This window comes from Triturus cristatus, chromosome 8 (genome assembly GCF_964204655.1).
Source record: "Triturus cristatus chromosome 8, aTriCri1.1, whole genome shotgun sequence".
In the NCBI taxonomy this organism is placed as follows: Eukaryota; Metazoa; Chordata; class Amphibia; order Caudata; family Salamandridae; genus Triturus; species Triturus cristatus.
Window position 1 is genome coordinate 1,554,330,229 of NC_140591.1, and position 24,951 is coordinate 1,554,355,179.

Genomic DNA, 24,951 nt, shown 5'->3' on the forward strand with positions numbered 1-24,951 from the left:
CGCCTAGGATGGTGAGGGCGTGGTAAATAAGGCGAGGAGGTGCGTGCTTAAAAAAGTACGCGGGTGTTAGCCAAAATGCGGAGGGGGTAAGGGCACAAGTAGCGGTCACCCTAACAAAAATGGGCGTGGTAAAGTGGGCGGGCAGTCTTAAAGTGCCGGGGTGGGAAGAGGGTGACTGTGATGTTTACCAGTCATGCTTGAGCAACATATAGGGGGGGGAAACCAAGGAAGGAGAGACAGAGAGAAGGTGAGCCTCACGGTATGGCAGTGGGAAAGGTGGAATGCTAGTTTAGTATTCATCTACCCAATTGGAACCAAGGGATGTCGTCGTTGAGGCCTTTCTGATGGGACCACAGACGGTAGACCCACCGTTGTTCCCTTACGTGTAACGCTTTTGAGAGGTCAAATTTACTTTTGTTCATCACTTCAAGGACAGTCCAACGGAGGTCAGTGTCCTTGTGATGTTTTTCCAGGAAGTGAAGTGTCAGTTTGGTGTTTGTTCTCTTGCACCTGATGGTGCTACAGTGTTCGTTAATGCGTATCCTGATTTTTCTGGTTGTCATGCCGACATATTGGAGACCACATGGACATGTTATTGGGTAAACAACATTCTCAGTGTTGCAATTGCTGAATGTTCGTAGTTGCCAAGGTTTTCCTGTGCCTATGTTGACTTCTTTCATGTTGGTGGTTAGATTGCAAGATGTACATCCACCACATGAAAAATGTCCCATCACACGTGGTTGGTCCCAAAGCCTCTGTTGTTCAGTGCCATCTGCAGTGGGCATACTGGCGCGTACTAGTTGATCACGCAGATTTTTGTTGCGTTTAAATGCAAACAGTGGGGGTTCCCACTGTGTTCCAGCGCTATTCAGGATATTCCATCTTTTTCTAATGATCTTCTGTACTGTGTTGGAGATAGGAGTGAATGTGGTAACACACACTGTTCTTTCGGTGTTCTCCTTTTCCACATCCTCTAGGAGTGCTTCCCTTGGGTTGTTTCTTGCTCGTTTCCTCGCCCTACGTACCATTTTTTTGGGGTAGTGGCGGTCGACGAGTTTCTTTTCTAGTTGGGATGCCTGTTCCTCGAAGGTATCAATATCTGAGCAGTTTCTCCTGACTCGAAGGAATTGTCCAACCGGTATTTTTTGTCTTAGGGACTTGGGATTATAACTCTCATATAAGAGAAGGCTATTCCTGTCGGTGGGCTTGTTGTGCACTTTGGTAGTTATCCCTTCGTTGGTCATTGAGATGTCTAAGTCAAGGAAGACTGCGTGGTTTTTGTTGATTGTATGCGTGAACCTAAGGTGTATGTCTTTGGTATTGACCCACTGGACAAATCTTGTTGCTTCTTCTTCAATTCCATTCCACACTATTAGCACGTCGTCTATATAACGTTTCCAAATTCTGATGCGTTGTAAGAATGGGTTGTGTGGGTTATGGATGAAGTCATCCTCAAATTGCTGAACGTACAGGCAGGCCATACTGGGGGCGAAGGTGCTGCCCATTGAAGTACCAGAGATTTGGTGATAGATGACTTTCTCGAATTCGAAGAAATTCTCAGTAAGCGCTAGTTCCGCACATTCCATCACGAAATGTTGTGGGGTTAAAAAGTCCCACTCTCTGTTGAGGATGATGTTTTCCACAACTTCCAAAGTACGCCTTTGTGGTATGCTCGTGTAAAGAGCTTCTATGTCCATGGTTATAAACCAGTCATTGGTTGTATCCACCGTGAGATCTCTGAGGAGACAAAGGACATCCTTCGTGTCCCTGAGGTAAGAGAGTGACTCCTTAACAATAGGCCGAAGGAACCAGTCACAAAATTGTGACAGTGGCTCCAAGGCTGACCCTATTCCAGACACAATTGGTCTGCCTGGTGGGGGCATTCGGTTTTTATGGATCTTCGGGAGTATGTAGAATTTTGGCATTCTGGGTTCCTCACTTATGAGTAAGCAGGCCTCTTGTTTAGTGATCCAGTCGTTGCTGAGTGCATCTTCTACCATGCCCTTGATCCTGGCCATCAGTGGTCCTGTGGGGTCGGTTCTGTGTATGGTATAGCTGCTGGAGTCGGTGAGTAATCTCAAGCACGCCTCTCGGTACATGTCACTATCCATAATGACTATAGCTCCCCCTTTGTCCGCTGGTTTTATGATTAGGTTGTTGTTATTACCTAGGTTTTTGAAGGCCGTGCGTTCTTTCCCAGTCAGGTTGTCAAAACCTCGCGTGTCCTGGAAATGGATATCTTCAATGTCCTTTAGCACAGTCTGTTCAAATGCAAGTATATGGCATGAGATGTTTTGATTAGGTGGTTGGAAAGTAGATTTTTTCCTAAGTCCAGTTGACTTCTTTTCTTCTGTACCTTCTTTAGTATTTCCAAAGAAATCGCGAAGTTTGATTTTCCGGAAGAATTGGGCCAGCTCCGTATTGAGGACAAAGGGGTCATTCTTGGGTGTGGGAACAAAACCCAAACCCTTGGAGAGGACGGTCGTCTCATCGTGCGTAAGTGTGTGTTTGCCGATGTTGACTATGTTGGTTACTCCCTGCTTGTCGAGGGCATTTCCACTCTCCCTCTGCTCCTGGTTACCACTACATGGGGTGGTTGTGGTTGATCTTCCCATTGGACCCTCGTATTCCTTCGTTTTTGTCGGCCTCTCCCTCTGCCTCGGCCCTGGAATAAAAAAGGCGGTGGGCCTTGTGGGAATCCAAAACCTGGTTGGTAGTATGGTTGTGGCCAAAATCCGAATGGAGGGGGTTGGGGTGGTGGGGCTTGCATCATGGGGTGATGATAACCCGATGGTTTCCGAAATTGTGGTCCTGAACCTTCATCGCTGCCACTGTCACTCCTTTCCTCTCCGGAGCTGAATGTACAATTCTGAGGGGTGGGTCTGAACCGTTGTCTTCTCCCGGTCTGTTGAGGGGCTGGTTTGTCATAGTGTTCGTCAGTGACATATGGGTATACTGTTTCCTTGCTGAATTTCTGTACGTCGTTCCGGAGTTTGGTTAGTTTTGACTGTGTTAAATACTCCTTATAGTCAGAATGATAGTTGTTGATTTCTTCCAGCTTTTTCCTAAAAGCTGAAAGTTGTACCGTTGTCTTCAGTCTGCATTTGCTTTGTTGGATTTCAATAAGGAGGGCATCTGCTAGTTGTCTGGCGGTGTTAATAATGAGAATGAGCCAGTCTTTGGTGCACTTCCAAGCGATGCTCGACCAATTGATTCTGAACTCCTTGTTGTTAAGGAACAATCTTGGTTCATTGGTAACAATAAGGCCTCTTGGGGCTGTGTTTTTCCGGAGGAACTCCGTCATAAATGCCCCGTGAAGGGCTGTGCGTATTTGTTCCTTTTTCTTGGAAGAGAGAGCCTCCCATTCGTCTGAGTATTTGACCGTATTGGTAACTATGGTTTCCGCTAGTAGAGATGGTGTGTTAAGGATCTCTGCTAGAATCTCTTCCCCGAACGAGAGTTCGGTGTCCATGATGCAAGTTGGGTAAGTTGGTTGTGATACTTAGTCACACCTAGAATCTGCTATTTTTTTGGGGAGGCAGACACGGCTAAGTCTGTCCTCTTGTTCTGGTCAAAAAGATGCGTGACTCAGAGCAAAACCCTATCCTTAGGGAGAGATACCCCTTATTATGTCCCCACTCACAATGGTTTTATAACTGTAGCAGGGTCAAACCTCACTAGGAGCAGCTCTTTCCAATTTTATCTCCCATATTTACGCCAAATCTGGCATGAAAGTAGAACTTTACTCCGAAAGCGTGTTACCATTGGTTTGGTGTAAGTAAATCCGTTCAGTGGAGATATAAGCGTTTTAAAAAGGTGCTGGGCGGCCTTTACAAATGTTGTATACCTCTGCTGTTTAAAATCACAAAACCTGTCCATCACAAATCAGTTTTTTTGTTTTTATAAATGTTACCGGCTGATGAAGAGGATCACATTTTTTGCTGCCATATTAAAAATTGTGATTTTTGTGCAAAATTGTGATTTTTGTGCAAAATTGTGACTTTTGCGCAGTGGTACATTTATTTCCAAAGTAATGGGGGGGGGCACCATGAGAGATGTCTGAGTCCAGGGGAGGGTTGGATGGCACTCAGACCTGAAAATGGTTTATAAAAAAAAAAAACAACATTGAAAGAAAAAAAGTTTGCTGTGAAAAAATTATGATTTTCATAAAAATCGAAATCATGCAGCTGCCATTTTTGTGTACAAAATCATGATTTTTATGAAGATTGAAATATTTTTCAAAAAGTATTCAGGGGAAAATTACACTAGCTGCACACAGCCAAAGGCTATGCCAATCCGTGTTTGGGAACTGGGGCAGGTTGGAATTGGGGCCTGGTGTTGGGTAAACGCATAGTGAAATACACTAAAAATAAATACACAACTGGGTGAAAAGATGCTGTGAAGGGAAAGCCCAGAGGCACTGGTGTCTCATTGTGGAGACTCCAGTTCAAAGGCCCCTGCAGACCAGAGCTGTGCTCCAGAGGTGTCCAATCAAAATGAAAACTGTGAAAAGCAATGGTAGTGAAGTTAGGAACCCCATGCACAGCAAAGGTCTCATGGGCCCTAATGCAAGGCATGAAAGTGTGCTCTTCATCCACCCAATGAGTAACAAATTACAGCCATTATTGGAAGCAATCAATTCCCAAAGTCCTTGTACCCTGGTGCCACTGCACCTGAAGCACCACTGATAGCCACGCGCCTACCAGTTCCTAAATAGAATCAAAGTCCATTTGTGCACTGCATGGGTCTCCATGACCTCGAAGCACTCGCGCACCTGTACTTAAAGCTGCGGTGTCGAAGCGGCCCATATGGTCGACTGCGTTAGCGAGGACTGGTACGTGAATGTTGGAAGGATCAACGGATATCCAGTAAACTGAAATAACCCTACCTTGAACCAGAGCTCTAAACACACCGAGCACACCAACTCTTTTTAGAGGACTTACCTTCACCCCATCATTATCCTTCCATCTTATGAGCTAATAATCCATTCATATGTTCATCCCTTCCCCTTTTCATCAACCCACTCACTCACCTATCCATCCATCCTTTCACTCAAGCATCCATCAGCATACCCGCTCTTTCAATCTACCACGTCTGTCTTTCTTCCATCCTTCTGTTCATTCACCATTTAATTTATTGCTCCTTTCACTCTTCAACCCACCCTTTCACTCTTTAACCTATACTTTCACTCTTCCACCTATCCATCCTTTCCTCCTCTTTCAACCCTTTCAAACCTACCTTTCAACCTTTTTTTTACTGTCTTTACTTTCAAGCATCCTTCTTTCCACCCTTCCTTCCTACTCCTGTCATTTATTTCCTCTGTCTACCCATTTTTCTCTCATCCTTACTGTATCTTCCTTACCTTTATCTCTCACACCCAACTCTTTCTCTTTTCCTCTCTTTCAGTTTTCCTCTATTTTAATAATTTCTCTCGCTCTGTAACTCTTAGTGTACATGTCGACCCTGGCTCCGCAACCCTTGAGGACAGAGGCGATGGGAGAGGGGCTATGGGAATGGGCCAGTACTCCAGCTAACCAGGAGGTGATGGAACCGTGGTGGTGGCAGTACCCAGACAGGGAGGAGGCACAGAGGCAGAGTTTAGTAGAGGATTTAGGGTACCATACTTTGGGCCATGGCATAGCCCTTGGCTTATAATTTGCCACCCGCGAATGACATGTCTAAGATAGTTTGAACTAAATTGGTGATGGATGTTCAAGCTGGATGATTGATAGGCTTGTTTCAGGAGATCCTGATACAGGACCTGGTAATATCACTCTTTTGTGTTGTCCCCAAGAAGGTGAAAGGAGACAACACACCGATTCATCACCTACTATGGCCAGAAGGTGAGTCCATAAAAAACTATATTGACCAGAGTGAATGCGCAGTGTCTTACTCTAGCATTGACGAGGCAATGGCCCTAGTGAGTTAACACGGGGCGGACGCTGAAACGGGCAATGTGGATGTCAACTCTATGCTTCAGTTACTACCCGCTCACCTGGATGATTTTTCCCTCTTAATGATGCAATTCAAAGTTTATATACTTGTGGACAAGCCAATGCTGGTGGGCTGCTCGGTTGAGTTGTGTGGTCTTTGAGACCTTTAGTATCTTTTTGGAATGCTTGGTGAACATAGATTAATAACGAACTGTGTTAGGAAGAGTGTATTGTGAATGAAGCTTCCATTGTGTACCCAAAGTATCATATTCAAGGACTCCCGCTGGAAGTTACTTTGTAGGAGTAATAGTTCTAAGTACCATTGTTTAAGAAATGCTTCATTTTGTGCTGAACATCTCCGGAGTACAGTTGCTGAGGGAGAAGGCAAAAGAATTCTTACTTTAAGAAATGGGTTAGTACTAAATATTGTAAAATATTGCGTTGCTGCTTCTGATTTGCCAATGCAACGCCAACCATAATCATACCATGCTGAATTTGCAGAATTTATTAATAGCTTGTGTGAATTGTGTATAAAAACTCTTGGGTTTTAGAATCACCAGGTCATTTTTTATTGTTGCCTCAGCTGCTGCTGGGTTGACTTTTTATTTTTCTCCTGAGACTATGTCCATTTTTGTCTAGATTTTTTTATGGAATGCTCTCAGTCTTCTTTATCAGTTTGGCTCTCTGGCTTTGCTTAAACTTGACTAATTGAGATCAAATGTTATGTCTTTGTATTTCTGTATTGGTGCCTTCATGGATGGCAATTCATTTTGATAATTATTCGGTAATAAATACATTTTTGCCCATTTCTTTTCTAGAACTCAGTTATTGATGCTTCCACAGTTATATTGTTATATTTTACTAAAGTATATATTTTTCTGATGAGTGGTGTAGAGTCTAACTGCTAGATTAATTGCAGATTTTGAAGCCAGAGTCTTCAAATTATTGGGGCTCAGCTCCCACAGTAGTAACGGGGCTTGGGGTGGGCTTAAGACCGGAACTATAATGCGATGAGGAGAAACCGAAGGGTTTGGGCAGGTAGAGGTCAGCAGAGGTATGGGGGTATGTAAGGCAAGGGGGCTCATGAAGGTGAGCGGATTGCTAAGGGGGACTTGTCTCTTGCCAGGAAGTGGAGTTTGCAGGAAGCGGAGGAAGGTGATCGGGCTATGAAGGCACTTCATAGTGATGTGGTCAGAGGAGCATGCGAAAAGTGAATCACATGGCCAATAGGCTTTGGATGACGACAAGATGTCAGTGCCGTAGCATGGATAAGGGGCATTTGGTGGGGATAGCTGTTGCTTACGCTCTAGAAGATGGGACAGATGGGACCAAGGCTGCAAATATTGGTAATTCACCTGGAAGAGAATGACCTAGTGCAGCTTACGTGGGCGGACTTATTAAGGCTGATGTAAAAGGATTTGAAGGCTGTACAAGACACGTGGGAGTGAACTGCCACTTTACGGACTCAGGTTGTGCACGAGAGAGACTGGAGGGTAGCCTGCAAGTCAACAGCCATAAACAAGGTGTGTAAGGAGGTAAACAGGGAGATGGCCAGAGTTTGTAAGGCCAGGAATATTGGAGTGCTTAGTCATGGGGACATGTATTAAAATGGCTGATGTTAAGGCGGGTGGATACACTTGTCCTTCCCTGGAAGAGAGTGGTCCTAGTTAAGTTGATGGAAGTCCTGGAGAATTGGGGGGAGCAGAAGGCCTATAGAGAAAAAGTGGACAAAAACAATACCTTAAGGGAGGGGTGTTCTGATGACAAATGAGACAGCTCAGGTTAAGGAAAGGAGGAAACAGGGAAGGTTTAAAACCAGATAAAAACCTCAACAAGGAAAAAAATTGAGCCAGCTGGGCCTGAGGCGAGCAGCCTGGAAAGGAAATCAACTGAGATTTAGGCTTTAGTAATAATAGTTTATAATACATAACAGCAAAAGGTTTTCACATTAACGAAGAGGAGGGGAGATTAAATGTCTAGTGTGGGGGGATGGCGCAGAGTACATGTATTTGTACAATGTTAGGAACCTTCAGTGCGTATAGTTTAACTAAAGAATGGAATTATATGCTCCGCCTACTTCCCAATAAAGTGGATGCTTCTACTAAAATAATAAGTGGCAGAAGTTGTTCATTTCCAACTTGCAGTTTTTGTGCCACTGACAGAAATATTCATGGTCCGGTGGTTGGTGCTAAGAAAAACCCCGAAGATACAAAATAAGTGTGTGTGTGTGTGGGGGGGGGGGGAGCGCTGACAAAAGTGGCTATTGGTTTTCTCCTTGCTATCTCTTCAGAGCTCGCCAGGCCCAGTTAGCGGCAGGGATCTGAAGTTCAACTTGGTTGAAAGGATTTGGTGCAAGGAACACTGGGAGAGTTCACATCAAGTCGCCCATCCTCGTGCCGATGGCAGCGCCCAGTATCAGGACTCAGTGGTCAAACAGTTGCAAGGTTACTGGATGCAACCCTTTCAGAGGGCCATGAGGCGAGCAGGAGGAGGCAGAGGTGTTGTATTCCTGATGTCCTAGGACCTGACCTTCTATAGGCTCTGATTAACGGAGCCAAGATCTACTCCCGCACTCGATTCACACTGGTAGCATGGGTCGAGCAGTCCAAAGGTTTTCGGGGGGGGGGGGGGGGGGGGGATGTAGGTGCAAGATTTACAAGGGCACAAGACTCAAAATACACGCAGCAACTCCCGCAACTGAATGTAAAGCCAGATGCCTGCTTTTATGAAAAAGTAGGAATTATATACGAACACCAAGTGAAATCTAGCGCACCACAAATACATACACAGCCTTCTTAAGGCCAGCACTCTAGTGTGGTCATGGTAAGATCCTACGTCCCACTTTCCTGTCAAAGGACTGTGGGTATTCCCATGGGGCGATGGCCTCTCCCAGTATTTCACAGGGAGACATCAACTTCTGGCCACTGTAATGCGCTGGAGCGACTAACGGTAATCTTAACCGCGGCTTCCACCTGGGATACAGGCTTGCAAACAGCGGGACACAGGCAACCGGTGTGGCTGTCCTGACTGGAACCTCACATTCATAAGGGATCCACTCAACAGGATCCCCACTGGACGTCACTCCCTCTAGGCATGCTCTTCCTCAAAGCGTCCTCTGGTCTAAGTGGCAGGCAAACGTTAGTGCACCAGGCTTGAGGGCAAGTGGTCTTCATTCTCCTGGGTGACGTCCCCTCACCCAGCAGGGATGCTAGCAGACCTTGGTCTCTCAATCCTGATCACAACACCCAGGAGTCCTGCTTAGCTTCGCCACGCAGACTTACGGCCACAATTGAATATCTGACATTTGACAATTTTGTGAGGCTCAAGCTCCCCTTTTTATACTTCTTTTCCAGACACAGATGTGATTTAGAGTCTCAGTCTTTGATGTTCACGCTGGTGGGGTTGCCCATTTTGAAGTGCCCACTCTTGTGTCCTGTCCTTTGTCCAGGAAGCAGTCTATCACACCAGCAGCAGCTCAAAGTTTGATGGCCGCACAGACAGACCATGGGAGTGATAGGGAATCACACCTGCATGTCTGGCCGCCACAAGGATACAGAGGCCACAGCCCTGCTCGTTCGGATTCCCTGCCTCTGCAGTGTTTGCCTCATCAGCCCCATCATCTCTGACAATCTGCCCAGCCCCATTGAACAGTGATCTTTCCAGCATTAAAGAGCCCTTCTGATGTGCACGTGAAAGCGTGTCCGTATGTGTGTGTGTTCCAGCTTTCAGGAATATTGGCAATCTAGAAATCTGTCTGGGATGGCTCCTCCACGCCTTTCCAGGGCCCTGGGTTTCCATAAATGAATTTATATGTTTCCATATACTGAACCACACACAGGCACAAGTACCTTAAAGCATGACCATGCAAACACAGGAGTGCTGCACAAAGCTACATACTAGCAGGATGTAGGCTAAGGGCGAGTTAAGAACACATCAACGATCAATGAGTGGGCCAGTAGGCTTCACTTCAGTGACACAGGTAAAGACACAGCACTCACGCTACTTACCTCTTCGTAAGTGCAGCAGCCCTTTATAGCTATGAGGGCAACACATTGTGCACTCCCCCCGGTCTAACAAGACCACAATCTCGGAGACAGGCCTAATTCATGGCACACATGCATGATCCATGTTCGCCCAGGACCAAAAATCGGTACCAAGGATTCAGATATCACTGTAGCTGGGGCACTTGGGCATAGAGGGGGCTTTTCCATCCCGACAGTGAGATAATCAGACTTGGCGACAGATGTCCTAACTGGTTTTGTTTTTAAAACGTACTCATAAATATGAATCGGTTAGTACACAATAACTAAGGGAAGTGACATTTCATTTTTTGCGTACATGACAAAACCAAATGCTCTCCAGGAGACTTTGTTGTTGGAATACTATGGGCCCCTGCTGGCTGCAGGGCATGGTTAGGGTACGTTTTTGGGGGTACTCAACGTTGGTTATTCAAAGAATTTTTTGTAGTGTGAAAAACAACTAACAATTTGAAGTGACAAAATTCCATTGGAACATCTACAAGCAAACTAATAACTTACATCCTGACATTTCCAGATTAAAAATGTTGCAGGAAACAAAATTTCTCCTTAGCAACACATTGGAATGTCCTCTCAAAAGACATAACATGTCACACTCAACGTAGAGAGTACCTTCACTTCCTGAAGGGCTCATTTCGAGAAAGCTGGGGCTCATCCTTGTCCAAGGTTGGTTGGATAAAATGAGGCCGGAGCCATGGACAGTGGTCAGCATCAGACGGTCACCCAGAAGGCTGAGCTGGAGAGCGTCCTTCACATACCACGAGCCCGCCTGAGCCGGGCTACCAGGTCCTATAGAGTTGCACTCCCATTCGTCTCTGTAATGGTAGAGAGACAAAGGTTGAACGAGGTGGTGCTCCCTAGACGATGTCAAACTCTAGCCCTCACAATATGGACACGACATGGTGGCACGGTCTTAACGCTGGCCTCGTGTGTACTTCTCTCCATTTGGTGAATTTTCAAGCCTTAATACCACCCACGGGGTAAAATCTAGAGCCTTTAAGATCACCATTTAATGCTCAAACACCTCTTAGTGTAGGCAGCTGCTGGTAATCTAACACTACCAAGAGTGACACTTAGGGTTTAATGAGTTTGCTTCTATGGGGTACCTTAGCCTCAGAGCCTGGCACCACTTCCTATGTAAACCATGTGAGCTCGCCTTTGTTCCAGAACTTAACGGTCATTAACATTGGTAACCCTAAAATGTAAAAGCTGAACCAGTGAGAAGAAATATGAACAGTATGCACAATATTGGGGTGCTTGAGGTCATTCACAAAGAACATGCTCGTTGTACCAGACTCCAATCTGACAATCTCCAAATAAAAAAAAGACTTGCACTGCACAGCACTGCACAGCACTGCACAGCACAGCACAGCACAGCACTGCATTCTGCAGGGCAAACCATGACCGTGATGGCAGAAATGAGTAGATCATTTACTGGCCAACTGAAAAGTAGAGAAATACAGGTCTAAAAAGTAATCGGTCAAAAAGAATGCATGGGCCTTGGTAATCTGGCATACAGACATCAAGGATATATTAATTAAAAAAATCTGTGGAACACTTCATAGAATTGGAATAATGAATGCTGAGCGCTCCATTGAAGACAATGCAGTGCTCCAGGCGTCTAATGGCGGAGGGAAGCCGGAGCATCGACATCCCAATATTTGTTCACAGCTTTTGCTGTGAAAAAAGGCCTCACGGAGCCCGAGGAGGTTTCAACCCCCTCAGGCTCTGTAACGCCTTTGTTTTACAAATTAGAACATTCTGCCCTCTAGGAGTGGAGTGTTCTAATAGCCTTAGAGCCCTCTGTAGCGGCCTCAATCGGCCTTCGGCTTGGGCCTTTAACACTGAAGCGGGCCTTTAATGGCCAGTAGAGCCCGCTATGTCAGGCTCTTAGGGGAAAGTAGCACACTATCTGTGTCTGACACAGAGTTCCTCTTCAATATAAAAGTACCAATAAATGAAAGCTACAGTCCTGGTGGTCTTGGGCCAAAGTTTCACATCAGGTTTCAAGATCCTCTTGTCCCCAGGATATCTTTGCTCAAGAGCATCCATTTTCACACAAGCAGAAGAGGAGACCTTTACTGGGATTCAGAACCGCCAAGGCCCCACTCTGTCCAAAGGGTCTGATTCCAAAGTCTAGATCTCGAAAAACTTTCCCCCGCCTTCATTAGACTTTAACAATTAGGCTTTGTCAAACATTAGATGTTAAATGGCCAAAACCAAATTACGTGACAATATTTGTGCACTTACAGAAGTATGCTGAGGTTCGTGGATTCGCAGCCGTAGATGACAAAATGGCCTCAACTGGTAGGACTGGCTGATGTAAAACACACACTGCAAGGCCAAGGTTACGGTATTGTTACTATGTGATGCACCCATCATCTTCGGTTCCTGTAGCCCATCGTTTCTTAATTCTTGTCTTGCTTTCATTGCCTTGGGATTGAGGCGAGGCAACCAACTAGTCTTTGCGGTGTAGCCGCGCTACATAAAACTGATAAACCGATAGGGTAGAGCATTGGTATTTATTATGGATCAAATACCTACATCACTTTCCTAGTCCTCACTGCTCGTTAAAGGGCAACCCTTCTTTGCATGTGACTCACGAAAGAGGGAACAGACAGAGAAAGGCCCTTTCTTCTCTGCTTTTCTTTCTCAACTATCCTCTAATCAAGATTAGAGAAAACACTTACCCATGGTATTTAAATACAGAACGCCAATTTGCAAAGTCTGTCCATTCAAACAATATTCCTTCCAGTTCTGACCCAATTTGTTGGAACCTAGCTGGCAACCCAGTCTAAAATTCCAACTAAGGCCTCAGTCTGAGTTATAGGATCAACCAAGAAAAAACAAAACTTACCGCTAAGTACTTTTTTCTCCCAAGCAAATATATCGGATATAGAACTAGTCGGGAGCTCACCTGTGATTGAGGATTGGATATTCAAGTCACAAATCAGATTGAGGTCAAAACAACTAAAATGTGTAAACATGATGATAAAAAGAAAAGGGATTCCCTCTCTCCTCCCACATTCGTGTGGAATGTACATGACACCATTATAAAGACAATTGTCCTCCTAATGCTTCACCTGTTAACTATGCTAACCTTTCTTTTAAGAACTTTGTTTCATAGTGAAATAAACAAGGTCTTATCAAATTCTGAAGGCCTGGAAACCCCTCACGCATCTCACGTTGACATTTCCAAGATACTGAAACATTGGGCGGGAAATCTCCGATTGCCTTTATGAAAGACCAGGCTGTGGAACCTGGCACATAGGTTTGGACAGGAAACTTTCCCAGGCTCCACCTCGAGCCCATTGCCAACCTGCCCTCCAATAGGTTGGCAGCCCAAGTGGTGATCTGAATGGCACTGTTGACTTATTGCTACATGGAAACGCCAATGATTCTGGATTCCATTCAGGGTTCCCAAGAGAAGTGCATGGGATTTCCTCTGAATTTTTGAACCATAATGTTCGAAAAGCCTTCGTGACTAGGAGTAAACCGCTTTAGAGCCCTAAGTTCGGGAGAAATCATTCCATACAGAAACCGCTCTCCAAGGAGAGGACAGGATTTTGAATTAGGAGTCTCCATCTCTGGAGCTAGTTCCCCGATAGAACGATACATGCGGTGTATGTCTTTGAGGTATTTTAGGGTGGATCGATAAACTGCTTTATGAACTACTGTAAGTGACTCAACATTCTCTAATGTAGGTGACTCTGGAGCATCTGTTAACTGGAAGCCAATGCAGCGCCTTCGAAATGGAAGTACATGGCTCCTGGGAGGAATATCCTCTCTAGCCCTTGCCACACGGCTCGGGAGTAGATGACGTTTCTGGGTTTAGAAGTCTTGACATAAAAGCCATTAGAGTAGCCATAGAGATTTATTTACTTCTATAGCCCTACCAAGGGCCCGAATTCGCAGCTGGATGCTGCAAGGTGCTGGAAAACTGGGACCGGAATCAAAGATTTCCTTTGATCATGTACACTGCTCTGCAGTCTTCTGGCTAGGTTCATGCTATAGAAATACCATGTACATGCATACATACATACATTCATTCATTCCAGATGCTAATTGCACCCCTGTACCATGCAATTGCAGGTTTTGGTGCCAGAACAGCAGACCCAGGAATACTGGGTCCTTTTCCGCATAGTTATTCCCACCGACTCTAGTGATGTTTCTGCACCCACTCTTTCTGCAGTGAGCAGCTGGTATGTGGGAGTTGATGGAAGGTTTAGGGTGCCTAGGCTTTGGGCGGGCTGTTGCCGGTCAAGGGGGGGACCACTGCATGCCCCCTACAGTGGTGTCCGAAGGGGTCAGGTGGTGGGGGTGGTCTGGCACTTCCCGAGGAGATTTTACCAGGTGCGTTTGTCCACCCTATGATATTGGACCCGGTGCTCGTGCACCCGGTATTAGCGGGTGCAGGAACGCTGAATGGAGCGGTACCTACCTCAGGGATACCACCGTGTGTGGCACTAAGCGCTGCTTCATGGAGTGGTGTCTGATGTACTTCAGTAGTGTCGGAGGATTACTGATCGGCACAATTACCACACATCGAACAAGTATAAAATGTGTTGAAATTTCATTTATTTCTTCTAGAAATAGGAATATATCAGTATTGCTAATACACGTAGGCTATACATTATGACAGATGGATAGAAATAAACTTTCAAACTAGAAGTTCAAGATACAAACATATATAAAAAGGACAGAAAAAGTATAAAACCCTTATCTAGAATAATGAGAGGCAGGATGTATTTTAGGTAAGGAATTAAAGAAATAGAAACTTTTCAGTTTCCCCTAACTCCGCAGTACCTTACCTTTAAGGATGGGACAGCACTTCCAGACGGTGATGGGTCCGGCAGCGCCATATTGACCAAGGCTGAGCTCCATCAGGAAGAGAGGCAGGCCGGTGAAGAAGAGCATGATGCTGTATGGGATCAGGAAGGCTCCTGCATGGGAGAGGATGGGGAGGTGGGAAAAGAAGCAAAAAGTGAGGGGGGAGAAGAAGCAACAAATGAGGACGGGCAGGTGGGTGAAAAAGCAACAAGTGAGGAAGGGGAGGTGCGAGTAGAAGCAACAAGTAAGGCGGGGGAGATGGGAGAAGAAGCAACAATTGAGGACGGGCGGTGGTAGAAGAAGCAACAAGTGAGGAGGGGGAGGTGGAAGAAGAAGCAACAAGTGAGGACGGGGAGGTGGGAGAAGAAGCAACAAGTGAGGACGGGGAGGTGGGAGAAGAAGCAACAAGTGAGGACGGGGAGGTGGGAGAAGAAGCAACAAGTGAGGACGGGGAGGTGGGAGAAGAAGCAACAAGTGAGGAGGGGCGAGAAGAAGCAACAAGCGTAGGCAACAGGGTCAACATGGAGGAAATGGCGTAGAGGAAGGGAAGGTGGTGGAAAAGAGATGATAGAAGAAAGAGGGGAGTTAAAGAGTTACAAAAAAATTACAAATAAGTATTACTTTGAAATAATGTCAACTCTGATGATCAGAGAAATACTTTGTAGAAGATGTACATCCAACAAAGGCCCAGGAGGGCAGAATCCATAGACTGCATCACTGAGTTCCACATAAATTCAATGTATGTAAATTTACTGTGCATGGACAGCAAGGTAATCTGGCATGGATTCAGTAGATCTGCTTACCCAGGCCACCCCAGACCTACAAGGCATCAAAACTGACGGTTTCAATTTAGCTCTGCCCCATTATGCGCGGTTTGGCCCACACTGTTCTGCCATGTCACACTGGCACGAGGCAGAATAGGTCCAGTGGTACGTTGGCCATATCTAGCCTTGGCACAGATATGTTAAATTGATGGCATGTTGTTCTGACCACCCAGTTTCCAGCAATGGATGTCTGAGGAGCACAACGCACCCATGTTGGTGACCCCACCCCCGCTGGACAGGCTTATGGCAGCTGTTGATGTACAGAGCATGCAATGTTGTAGAAGATTATAAACATTTCACGTGCGGCAAATCTTTATGTTCATGCACACATCACTCTCAAGAGCACAATGTAATCAGGGTAAAAATGTAGTTAACCAGGGACGCAATTCTCATTTTCCAGTTGATCCACTTTGGTTCAGTAAGCTCTTTTGGTTTCTAGTGGCACACAGTTATAGATATTATATTTACCACCCGTGCATTAAACAAGCAGTGTTCCAATGCAGTATCTGCAGGTGCTCTAGCATAAATGCACTGCATTGGTGCCCTATCAGCTGGGTCTGAAAAAAGCCTATAAAGACCCAAAGTCAATTGTGGAGCACCTTAATATTTGAGAGAGTCAAACAGACAAATATTAGTGCGCACTTTAAGGAACCAGGACTTTTGGGGGTGTCAGGAGGTTGCCTAGCAAAGGAACGCTCTTCACTAGGATCAAATGAGGATGATCTTGTGCAGAAAAATTGAAACTGAAAATCAGACCACTCATTTCAGAAGATCCACGGTGAACGATGGCTTGATTGAAGGCTTCAGGAATAAGCACAGACCAATCCTTACACCAGTTTCTAATTTGCGGGCGTCTCAGATGAGGAACAAATCAGCTTGTAGGTGTCAGAATCTCTGGCATTTGGGCCCAATCAGTCTCTAAACCTTGGGAAAGGACTCTAGGGAGCAATCGGTTTGCTTTGAGGGAGTGTCGAGGATCAGTCAGTTGCAGGGAAGTCGCCTTCAAGCATGCACATACCAGATTCCTCAGGACTCTTCATCAAAACTCAAGCATTCCCAACACTGTATGTGGTGCACAGAGAGGACCAACACATGGCAACTCTCACATTGATGGGCATCGCCTTAAAGGCAAGGTAGTACTTGTGGTCTCCTACAACTTTCCTGTCTGACCAGCTGACTGGACAAATCCCCATGGAGGCTTGTATGAAGATTTTATTATGTCTAATAACATATGTATCGAAAGTTTTTTAAAAATCACTGGCCTCTTTTTGATGGCTATCTCGTAAGGTGAAATTTGGTCCTAGAGCAATCATGGAAAATATCCCAGTCTCCTGCATGGTTGGATAATAAGTCATCCATGAGGTGGCACACGTGACTGAAGCCATGAATCCCTCAACTCTGGTGCAACTGCACCCATGATCGCTATTACTTCCGATCAACGCATGAGGCAGAGAAGCTGGCCGTTTCTTTGGAAATACAAATGACTCCAAATGAATAAATTGAAACAAAGGTAGAGAATGTGGCCTAACGGCTAGGGCGGTCAACCTCGGAGCTGGGGAACCAACCTGGTTCGAGTCTCGGCAGGGATGCTCAACATTCTGCGATTCTGTGCAAATCACTTAATGTCCACATGCCTAAAAAAATGAATGTGTCCCTCTGTAACGTAACTGGTGCTCGTGTAAAGAGTTCGGATACCTTCGGGTCTAGTTCACACTATATAAAACTCCACACAAAAAAACCACACACCTACAAAAAGGAAGTAAAATATCTGTAGATCCATTTCTTGAACTGGGTTAATGGACGGACTTTATCTGCTTTTCAAACATGTTTTAGAGAGTATCTTCCACCAACCACAGCTGCACAGTTCTTGCTACTATACCTACAGGGGCTCTGCTGAAGATCTTTCCCGCATTGTTTTGTTGCATTGTGGATTTCAAATCTAGATTTGACCTAGTCATTAGACAAACATCGTGGAACGAGTTGAAGAAATACAGAATTCCACATGGGTCACTGGCTGCAATCTAAACCCTACACAAATACTTGGATCTCCGTGTGGCTGTGTGATAGTAGGAAGTGTACATCCAACATCCCCCGAAATAGAAGAGTCAAACAAAGGTGCACATTGGACTCCTTGTTCTTTAATCTGTGTTTGGCAGAGCTGGATGTTCAGCTGCGTGGAAGTAAAGCCATCCGAAGCACTGAACTTCATTCCCGCAGTGGATCACGTTGACTGCATTGTACAAAACGGGTATTGAGACAGAATATCGGAAATAGAAATAACATGGGACAGAAATATTGTGAAGGAAAATTCTATAGGTAAGCAAAGTTTCACTATATACAACTCCACATATATGTACCTTCACGATATGTGTATCTTAATGATACATAGATGTGGAGTTAAGAATAGTAAATATATACCCATCTATTTGCACTTTCCTTCTCGATATTTTGGTACTCACTATTTTTGACACTATTCTGTCCACATGATATTTTTGTTTCCTATATTCGGTCAGTGATCCATGTCACATCCAACCTGGAGTACAGCGAGGTCTTGACCAGTTGTCGATTATTGTTTTGTTCATGATTAGGAAGACAAAGTGCAGGATTTGTGAATCCTTGACAAATACAAGGGTATTTACTGCACAATACCATATTTGTTCTTGTTCTGAATTACAAACACTAAGGTCTTCTGTTTCCGAAAGGCTGTAGAAGAAGAATGAATATGAAGCCTTGAAAAAGAGGGACTAAAACGGTTACAAATACCTTCACTAATTTAATACGATATATATGAAGGCTTTTACGAACAAATTTTAAAGTTGGTGTATTAAGCAACAGTTGCCACCATTCTGATGTCAGGAGAATGGTGTGGCGAAAAGAAGTCAACTCTAAGTTCAACAAAGTAGGAGCCAAATTTGGGAAGGGGACCGTTAGGATGCACAAATCGATGTCAAAGCGCCTGATTATGATCTTGACGGACAGGTTTACTCTGTCACAAACGGGACAGATATCCGGTCCGCCAAATTACAATTCAATGATGTCCTATGGAACTTGTAAAACAGCGGACGGAATATCCGTTACGTTTGCGACAAAGTTTTCCATCCTCCAAGATGGTAATCAGGCCCAAAGTTTAGAAACATAATCTTTAGGTTAGATCAAGTCACGCAATGGCATGACAAAACCTTCTTTTGACTGGTACAGTCTCATCAAAAAGCATTAGCAATCCTAATGGGTCTCAAAGGCGAGACCTATTCTCTTTGCCAGTGCTTTTTATACCAAGTCAAGTCATTTCCCCTCTTCCTGTTTTAGAATAGGTTCTTATTTTGGTTGCTTACTATGGTATTAGTCGTCTTTTCACATATGCTTTTTAAGTTTTGATTCTTAAGCATCAATTATTCCAGGGATTTTTTTTTTACACTTTAAGACATTTAATCTACATAAATATGAAACGAGAAATAAAATGTGTGCCCGCAGCATTAGTCTTAGGAGGTGTGACTTCTTGGAGCACGGCGAGCTCCCTTTCCAGGTACTGAGCCTTGCCCAAGCATGCCCCTTCTCCCGACCATGCCAGCACAGGCTGACTCTGCTGGGAGCGATCCATTCCTGGACTCCCCCGCTGCCTGGCTGCAGGCCCACTCTGCTGGAAAGGAGCCATTCAGAGCTTCTCAACTGCCTGGCTGCAGGTTGACTCTGCTGGAAGCGATCCATTTCTAGACTCCCCCACTGCCTGGCTGCAGGTTGACTCTGCTGGGAGCGATCCATTCCTGGACTCCCCCGCTGCCTGGCTGCAGGCCCACTCTGCTGGAAAGGAGCCATTCAGTGCTTCTCAACTGCCTGGCTGCAGGTTGACTCTGCTGGAAGCGATCCATTCCTGGACTCCCCTGCTGCCTGTCTGCAGGTTGACTCTAATGGAAGCGATCCATTCCTGGACTCCCCCGCTGCCTGGCTGCAGGCTGACTCTGCCAGAAGCGATCCATTCCTGGACTCCCCTGCTGCCTGGCTGCAGATTGACTCTGCCAGAAGCGATCCATTCCTGGACTCCCCCACTGCCTGGCTGCAGGATGACTCTGCCTGAAGAGATCCATTCCTGGACTATCCCACTGCCTGGCTGCAGGTTGACTCTGCTGGAAGCGATCCATTCCTGGACTCCCCTACTGCCTGGCTGCAGGTTGACTCTGCTGGAAGCGATCCATTCCTGGACTCCCCTACTGCCTGGCTGCAGGTTGATTCTGCTGGAAGCGATCCATTCCTGGACTCCCCTGCTGCCTGTCTGCAGTTTGACTCTGCTGGAAGCGATCCATTCCTGGACTCCCCTGCTGCCTGTCTGCAGGTTGACTCTGCTGGAAGCGATCCATTCCTGGACTCCCCTGCTGCCTGGCTGCAGGTTGACTCTGCCGGAAATGATCCATTCCTGGACTCCCCCGCTGCCTGGGTGCAGGTTGACTATGCCTGAAGCGATCCATTCCTGGACTCCCCCACTGCCTGGCTGCAGGTTGACTCTGCTGGAAGCGATCCATTCCTGGACTCCCCTGCTGCCTGTCTGCAGGTTGACTCTGCTGGAAGCGATCCATTCCTGGACTCCCCTGCTGCCTGGCTGCAGGCTGACTCTGCTGGAAGCGATCCATTCCTGGACTCCCCCGCTGCCTGGCTGCAGATTGACTCTGCCAGAAGCGATCCATTCCTGGACTCCCCCACTGCCTGTCTGCAGGATGATTCTGCTGTAAGTGCTCCATTCCTTGACTCCTCGCTGCCTGGCTGCTAATTGATACACAGAAGGCATGGCAGGCAGCCTGCCAAGCACCTTTGTTGAGTCCCAGTTGGTGACATGGCTAGTAAACAGTTGTTCATTTGGTGATGGCAGGTCCATAGAGACACGCCCACAGGAAGCGGGTGCAGCGTATAAACACATCCACACACATCAGGGAGCAGGTAAATAGCATCTGCATTCTTCACAGCCACAGTCTTATTTTTCCTAGAACTATTTAAACTCCAAAGTTTTTTTTTCCAGGAGGACCAACTCTAAGAAAAGTTTAAAGTTCCCTGCAAGCTCCCACAAGTCCCTTTTTCCATATTCTGTGGCAGTCAATGGTGAATGGAAAACATCCACGTTGGGTGCAGTCATTCACCTCTGGGGTCTCAGATACTATTTTATTTCAATTGGCTAGCCAAGTTACTCTGACCATGTCCCTTAAAAAGGGACCCTTAAGGGCACATAGGAGGCTGCATTATCCTAGCTATCACTGATATGCATCACTCAGAGAGGCCCAGACTATCATTCTACCCCAGCCATCAGGCAAGCCTGTAGGGCTTGGACTTCTGTTGCACAGGACTGAGCAGATAGTACACATGGGTATTTCAGGGGCACTGGTAGCAAGGCTTCTAAATCCCCACCACACAATCAGCCACTTTTCATGAAGTTTCTGTATGGCAGACAAACACCCATCTTGGATAGAGCAGCCCTATATAAAACTGTTAAATAAATAAACTCAGCCTCCCGATAGTCTGGTGTGTCAGCAGCAGCCCTCATCCCCTGGGGTGGGGGTACACATTGGGTGCACCCTTGGCACAAAGGAGCTGGGGGAGCAACAAAACATGGAGCACCCTCAGAGAACCCATAGATAGTGCAGTCCAAGGAGAAAAAGCAACACGGCAGGAGAAAAGCTGATCACGGCAAGTCAAAAGAAGGGACAAGGGTACTTTTACAATTTGGGACCCAAAACCTAAAGGCATTTGGGAAGTTCAAGCTTGCAGTTGCCATGTGTAACATACGGAGGCTGGGGGCAGTGGGGGGACGGGAAGTAGACAAGCATCTTGAAACTGGCACCCGTCTATCAGTCAGGATCCTTCTTTTCCAGCATCACCATCCATACAGTTTCCTGCTGTTTATTTCAACAAGATGGGGAATGAGTCTTTTATGGATTACTACCTTAGTTTCTTTCAGCTCATAACCAATGCAAGCTCCTCCTCTCTGCTTGTGAACGTGCACGGATTCGTGAACCGCAGACCATTCTAACAACCGACATTAATGACCCACAGCAGTCTTATTCACATCACTAGGATCGTCCTTGTAGTAAGTGTTACTCGTGTATTGTGTTACTTGCGTATTGTTGTATATTCTATTGAGGACACGTGGCAACCCCGCATGCCCTCAAATGTGTCATTTACTTACAAGAGTTGCCTCGCATTCCTGGGCGATGGTTGTGTTCCACGGCAGTTCCTGTGGCCTGGGATGACGACCGGCTGCTCTGCGTACGTCGTGGGCTGCCTCCGAGTGAATCCATCTCTATAGTCCTTATTGTCTTCCCAAAGCCAAATGGGGGGAAATCTGCTCTGGAGGTATGCAAATGGATTAGGATTGGCTACCCACCAGTACACTGACTATCTACACCTTCATGAAGATGGTGGTCACCATTCTACTCACCTTCCATGACAAACCAAGTGCTAAATCAAAATATGACCATTTGTTAACGAGTTCAGGGCACACCTGTGGATCAGAGTGTTTACCCACGAGTCAGAGAAGGTGAGTGTGACGAGTGTGGCACGTTCTGGAGTGTTTGACTGATGAAGGCAGCTGAACGAAGGTATGTGGATCAAGATTCATGCACACAAGACGGAACCAATGATGGAGGGATCAGTGATGCACCTGAGACCCGGTGCCTATCTCAGAGTAGACACCAATTAATGGAGTTGGCCTCCTGCCAGGAGGATCAATGAACATCCTCAGCCTTCGCACTGGCTGCAGCCCGAAGAAGTGCCAGCAGTGGAGCCGGTATGAGAGTAGGGTTGTCCACTTTAAGAACCCTTGGGTGTTCGTCCATCCTTGGTTGGACCTGGAGTCGGCACGCCATCCCTTGGTCAGCTCTGGAGTCAGCGGGCCATCCCTTGGCTGGCTCTAGGCCTGGAGTCAGCAGTCCATCCCTTGGGTGGCTCTGGGCCTGGAGTCAGCAGGCCATCCCTTGGTCAGCTCTGGAGTCAGCAGTCCATCCCTTGGCTGGCTCTGGGCCTGGAGTCAGCACGCCATCCCTTGGCTGGCTCTGGGCCTGGAGTAAGCAGGCCATCCCTTGGCTGGCTCTGGGCCTGGAGTAAGCAGGCCATACCGTGGCTGGCTCTGGGCCTGGAGTAAGCAGGCCATACCGTGGCTGGCTCTAGACCTGGAGTCAGCGGGCCATCCCTTGGCTGGCTCTGGGCCTTGAGTAAGCAGGCCATACCGTGGCTGGCTCTGGGCCTGGAGTCAGCACGCCATCCCTTGGTTGCCTCTAGACCTGGAGTCAGCAGGCCATCCCTTGGCTGGCTCTGGGCCTGCAGTCAGCGGGCCATCTCTTGGTCGGCTCTGGACCTGAAGTCGGCAGCCCATCCCTTGGTCGGCTCTGGACCTGGAGTCTGCACGCCATCCCTTGGTTGCCTCTAGACCTGGAGTCAGCACGCCAGGTTTGAGCATCTTGATCTGACTAGAAGGTCGGATCCCGTTTGGGGAAGACCGCGAGCAGTGGAGGCTTTAGAAAGGTTTACCGGGGTGGGGATAGGGAAACAGGGTGATAAAACTGATGGGACCATCTATCAATGGTAATCGTGAAGAGCGTGTGCCCATGTGTGGGTTCTGGTGTGGGCCTTACCCTTTATGATGTCACCACAACCCCACAATGGCAACATAGGACTATATTACACAGTTACTTCTTATCTATCTTCTACACATGTACACGCCTGTACATACACATATGAAGGGCTAAATACTGCAAAACTCCACACTTCTCAAACTAGATATGCATTACCTCATCACAGATGTAATTGTAATTCTGATGCAGATGTACACATGTGTTTCTACCTTTTCTAGAATCACAAGTTGTACTTTTGAAAATCCATACCGTTTTTCTTTCCCATGCATGTTTTTAAAGGTGAAACCTACCAGGATGTGCAGGTGGAAAAGGCCGTGAAAAGAGTTAAAGGCACTGCAACCTCTCCTTTTTTTGCATCTCAATTCTTTTTTAAATTGTTCTTTTTTAAAATAAGACAAATAATGATCAGTAGTCAAATACCATCGCAGAAACATCAAGCACTGATGATATATAAACGTATAAGCAAAACAATGACCGAAGAAGAACAGAAGAAAAATTCTCCAAGTACCGCATGTACATACATAAAAGACCAGTCGTCTGAATGATCTATACATGTATGCAACAAAATAAAAGAGATTAGTACACAGAAGTCTCCTGGCTTCTAGGACAGGCCTTCCTCTGGTCTCTCCTCCCATTCCTGTACAGTTCTCTTGCACAGTCTTCATCTTCCGAGGTCAATTGTTTTGTCTCTTTGGTAAATGCGCAAATACAAAAAGATGTACCAATCCCTTTCTTTTATTCTTATCTTTTCCTAACAATCTCATTATTTTTTCATCTTTCCGTCTCTGTTCCCTCTTTTTTATTTCACTTCCACGTCAGTTCTTTTCCTCGACTCATTTTCTTTTCGTTTTGCTATGCCATCTCATTTTCAATACATCTCCCTTTTTAGGTCTCGCCTGACCCAGCGCATGCGCTGTTTGGCGAGACTTATTGAGAGGGCTCCAAAAAGTGCTACCAGGCCAGCCTAGAGCTACAGTGCATGTGCGCGGCCGCCGCGCTTTACCGCGATTACTTTCACTTTCGCGGCCGCACGGCCGCTTTGCATAGCCAATAGGTCTCGCTTTTGGGACCTTATAAGTATTTAGTTATGCAACTGGTGCATGGCTAAACACTTATAAGGTCCCAAAGACGAGACCTATTGGCTATGCCAATGCTGGTTAGATCGAGCCTACAAGACAGCACAAGCGGTATGGTTGCAAAATGCTTTGTGGACGTCATTTGGGGGTCGCCAGAGGTCTCAACTGAAGCCCCTAGCAATGCCCTTGCAACCCCTAGCCTAAAAGGGGGCAAAGGCAGCACTAGGAACCAGTGCTTTCATTTGTAAAATATGTGCCAAGGCCCTGACCAGGAGGCTACTGCAGCCTGCACCACCCACTGCACCGGTCATCACTGCCAGATGGCACCAAAACAACTATTAACCATCTCTCTCACCTGCAAGTGAGACAGTTCAGATTATTCCAGGTCCCCAAAGCTAAAAGAATGCCTGGGGGAGGCAGGTATTATTAAGTATTAATGCACATTGTATTCATAAATAACTAATTCTGCTCATCGCTAAATTTGATATGCAGCGCCACCATGTGGCAGACTGTCATAAGTGCAGGTAAGTGTGTTGTCAATGAAGTGCCGAGCACTGGTAATTAATTAAGTACACCAGTGCCAAGCACCGGAAACCACAGGCTCAAATTAAGCACTGCTATGAACAGAGAAGAAAAAAAAC

General features: G+C 46.3%; 1 protein-coding gene across 2 annotated transcripts in view; it reads right to left on the reverse strand.

The window, feature by feature from the left end:
- Nucleotides 1–24,951, reverse strand: part of LOC146806134 (sodium-dependent proline transporter-like) — a 309,885-nt gene that overhangs the window by 112,662 nt on the left and 172,272 nt on the right. For both annotated transcript variants that reach the window (XM_085623473.1, XM_085623474.1), the window contains exon 3: nucleotides 14,782–14,913. In XM_085623473.1, the coding sequence (XP_085479599.1) occupies nucleotides 14,782–14,913 (132 nt within the window). The remainder of the gene's footprint in view (nucleotides 1–14,781; nucleotides 14,914–24,951) is intronic.